This window comes from Penaeus vannamei, chromosome 7 (assembly GCF_042767895.1).
Source record: "Penaeus vannamei isolate JL-2024 chromosome 7, ASM4276789v1, whole genome shotgun sequence".
Lineage (NCBI taxonomy): Eukaryota > Metazoa > Arthropoda > Malacostraca > Decapoda > Penaeidae > Penaeus > Penaeus vannamei.
This window is the reverse complement of record NC_091555.1, coordinates 28,105,862-28,110,224: the sequence shown is the minus strand read 5'-3', so window position 1 is coordinate 28,110,224 and position 4,363 is coordinate 28,105,862. Positions and strand designations below refer to the sequence as shown.

The 4,363-nt window shown below is 37.6% G+C and overlaps 1 protein-coding gene across 1 annotated transcript; it reads right to left on the bottom strand.

Annotated features, from left to right (window-relative positions):
* Nucleotides 1–2,166: 2,166 nt before the first annotated feature.
* LOC113817018 (uncharacterized) lies at nucleotides 2,167–4,073 on the bottom strand. Its single transcript, XM_070123239.1, has 2 exons — nucleotides 3,962–4,073; nucleotides 2,167–2,716 (listed from the first exon to the last, which is right to left on the bottom strand). The coding sequence occupies exons 1-2, from the start codon at nucleotides 4,003–4,005 to the stop codon at nucleotides 2,188–2,190; spliced, it is 573 nt and encodes a 190-aa protein (XP_069979340.1). The 5' UTR covers nucleotides 4,006–4,073; the 3' UTR covers nucleotides 2,167–2,187.
* Nucleotides 4,074–4,363: the final 290 nt, after the last annotated feature.

Below are 4,363 nucleotides of genomic sequence, written 5' to 3'. Positions count from 1 at the left end.
ATATACTATTCAGCTACAAAATGAGACATATGTTAAAATCGGACTGAAAATACGTGTGCTATGCATAAAAAAGTGAAGAACCCAAACATCCTAATCTTTTTCCTTTTCATTATGTCTACCTTTTACAAGACAAATCATGCACGAAGTACTTGTATATGGTATAATTATCTATTAATTTACCTTTATTGTTGCTCTAATGGGCTTTTACAACGTATAATACTGGTCGAAAAAAAACCGTTCTCCAGTCATACGTGTATCATACGCGTCCTTTTCTCAGCGCGTCCGGGCATCAAAGCATATATGACGCATGTTCTTTGCATCTGTGAATCACTAGTGTTAAACTCTGCGGGACCACGTAGCCAATTTTCACACTCAGACTCCAGTGAAAAGACGAAAAACGCGCAGGGGCGGTGTATAAATATGTATATGTGATATGTAAGCATATATAGATCATTTTCGTGTACCCCATGAGTTTTAGTTTATTCATATCGTTACTTCCGTTTGTTTCTTTGTTTGTTTTTTTGTTTCTTTGTGTTTTCTGATATTTCTAAAAGTTATGAACACATTTTAATGAGATTTTAATCAAAGGTGTGTCTTAACCTAACTTAAGATGCTGATTGCACTTTGGTGGAGATGCGGACCATGGTTTGGATCCATAAATATTTTTTTCTAACTCAAAAAGTTATGAACAGATTTTAATTAAAATTTTACCTGAGGTTTGTCTTACCCTCATAAATATTCCATACATTTTGGTGATCCGGATCATTTAGCAATCATACCCCGCCACTAAGGGGGGGGGGGGGGGCAAGTTTGTATTTTCGAAATTTTTGCTCATAGATAAAACTATTTGTGATGAAAATTATTCCGAAAAAATGAGGGTTGGTCTCATCTTACGTGAAATTGAATAAGCTTTCAGAAAATAATCCCATTTTTTTATTATCTAATCATTGCGTCACAATTACCGATTTTCTAAGGTAACATGAAAAAAATAATATTTCAGTCGACATAGAAAATGGCTGCTAGCACCTAAAAAATAACGGTTGGGTCTTGAAATTTTCAGGGGGGAACTGGGGGCCTAGGAACTCCTTGAAAATGTATTTAACTCAATTTCGGCAAGATGGGCGAAAATCGCCGAAAAAGACCAGACGGTCCCCATAATAATGCAATTTCGGGCATTTGGACGCGAATACTCATATATGGATATATAATTATATACATATATACATATATATATATGAAAATATATATTAACAACAATATAAATGTTCGTCATGAATATATATTAGGTTGAGAGTCTTTAATATATGGTAATCATTGTACTTACTGAAATCTGAAAAACACATCCGCTAAACTTTGGGGAATCTATTCGGTGGCATGATCGCTGCCCGAGATGGTGTAATATAAGTCTAAAAACTAAATATTTGTTATTTACACATCATAATAAAATGAGAACCGTACAGTATATTCTAAATAGCGTTTGAAAATAATTCTGATCCAATGTTCGTGTTCACATATTTATAAAATATCATTTTGCAGGGCTTGGTGCCTTGCTTGGTCTGTATAAACTTGTATAGACCTTGCTCCTCGCTGGCGTTTATTCCAATACTATGCGTTAACCGGGGCGGGGGGGGGGGGGGGGGGAGCCACCTGTAAAATTTTAATACGGAAAAGTCCGAGGGGGAAGTGGTTCTGGGGAAAGTTCTCCGCCGGAGCGTTTAATAATACGACTGACGGACTCCGGAATTTGTCTTTGACAAAAAAGTCGTTGACTGATACTGTCGATTTTTATGGCTGAGGTTTACGACAGCAGGTCCGAAGGTGTCCCACAGCAAGAGACACTACCAACAATACTATGATTTTTTATAGTTGGTATAATTTCACAAGGGAAACTTCCCTGACACCTTTTTATTTATTGTCAAACGTTATCTGGGACATTTATTATTTTTTTTACCACAATTTTCTTGTAAATACAAATGGCAGTGTTAATATAGTGTACATAGTGTTAACTTGGAAATGTGGCAACAATGCGGGTCACACACAAAATAGCCTAGGACAGTCTTTAGACTGAGTTCTTCACAAATTTTGGATTCAAAGACATATATATATATATATATATATATATATATATATATATATATATATATATATATACACCCAAAGAAAGCAGCAGCTGACTTCTTTAAGTATTTACTTACCTGGTTGTGACTGCTGGAAAGAATGTTGCTGTGCTTGGTGATGGTTGCAAATGTTTGACTGGATACCAGGGCACGTAATCTCATTTCTGCCTCCTGCTATAAAGACACTTCCAGTAAACCCACTTCTCTCTGGATGCACAGGTGCATTTCTCAGGAGTTTCGGCTCCACCCATGACTGCTGGACAAATGCAGGTATGGAGTGAGTTGTAACAGGAATGCATTGCCCTAGGCGAGAGCTAGAGTGCAATGAATGTGCAGCATGAGGGTGCACCATCCCACGACTAGCAACAGTTTCTTGGTTACAAAGCACATGGTTGCTAGACCTGGAGCTTACAGATGCTGGTGTGACTGTCGTGGTTAGAGAAACAGATGTCTGGCAAATTTGCGAGGACAACGGCTGGAATGCTGAAACATAATTGTGGGTTTGGGTCTTGTGCTTGTCAGTCAGAGCATCAGTTTGGGCCAGTTGAGCAGCAGACGAGGTTCTGCTATCGCCATCCTTTTCCGTCACCCAGGGATTTCTGTGAAACAAGAAGTCATATAGAGTTTGTTGTACTGATGGAACCTACAGCCGGCTTCAAAGAAAATCATCATACTTTTGTTTCCTCACCCCACCATGTATTTTATTATCATCATCTGAGCTCCCAGATAATAGTGAAAGAAAAAACATGGCCTGATACCCGAAAATCATTTGTCGAGCCATGTGACTTCAGAGCATCTCGCCAAGGTAATGGTCTAGCCACATGATTTAATTCCCTTCAAGGGAATGCCCTGCCAGAACAAACTCGCTTCAACATATCTTCTGATGCCTGTAGAAATGGGCAACCGTGTTTAACTGCTGTAGGAGCAAGCGCAGCGTTCTCAGATATATTTTATAGATTGCTAATATGTCTCTCACTGCTGTACTCTTTGTACTCGGACAATGAGTCAAAGTCGATGAGCTTCTCAAGACCACCACTACGCTTGCAACGCCTCTGTATTACACCCCTTATTGAGCGGCATTTTGTAATATCTATGATAACCTGTATATGACATTTTATGGTACAACTATAGTATCACATTTCTCTCTTCGTATCTTACAAAGCTCTTATTACCTGTAGACATGCGTATTATCTGCAAAAATACTAGGAATCATGTACCCAAGATTCATATAAGACATGCAGCTCCACTTCCATTTAGCCTATTGAACCTAAAAATGAAACTGGCGTTGCCCCTTAAGTCTCCTGGTTGCTGTTTATGATATGGAACATTTGGTTATCATTAATAATAGTTTTTTTTTCATTTATGTCCAATAATTATAGCAATATCTAGTAAACTATCCAAATAATTATGGGTCTACTTGTACCTGATAACTTATGGCGCTTCATGATTGGCTAAACAGGATTGTCATTTGCTCTGCCCCTTTTTGCCCCGGTCAATCTGTGTGATTTTCTTTGAAAATAGTTTTGTAATAGCAATGGAAAACATCATAGGAAAATAAACGAAGAAAAAGAGAGAAAAAAAATGAAATTCATGACAGCAAAGGAGAGCGTCTTAGCTCAGCAGTAGTCAACTAGGATTTTGACTGAGATAGTAGCGTTACCTGTATTATATAGTTCCTTGCAAGTACAAATCCAAAGTTCCTTTTGCCATGCCTCATAGCTTCTATAAATGATAATGATATCCATGGTATCAGGGCTAGCATTTACAAAAAAGAAAGAAAAAGAAAAAGAAAAAAAACAAACTTTCATTTTTCATAAATAATAAAACAAAGAAAGCAACAGTACCTGTGAGGCGACTCGAAACACGAGTGAGGTAAGCCTGTGGACATGTCAGTCCCAGAAGGTATACCTGAGGAAAAAAATACTGGTTATGTCACGGACGACTTACACATTATTTGCATCATATGGAACTATGACTGTAAATCACTATGACTGTAAAGTCCAGATTTTTAACAAAAAGTAATAAACGTAAATGAAAGCCAATATACTGTTCATCACTGAATAGAAACCAAAGAACTGTGGCTTTGAAATGGTTAGCTAAGCCGCTGCTTGGTGGCCTTCGAATTATTATGTCAGAGAGATTTACAATGTGGTCACGTTTTATCTGTACCGCCACACAAGGTGGCTTTATGGTTTTAAGCCTTCACTTTTTTCGTAATGGGTACACATTTTCTAAAATGTTTTGTA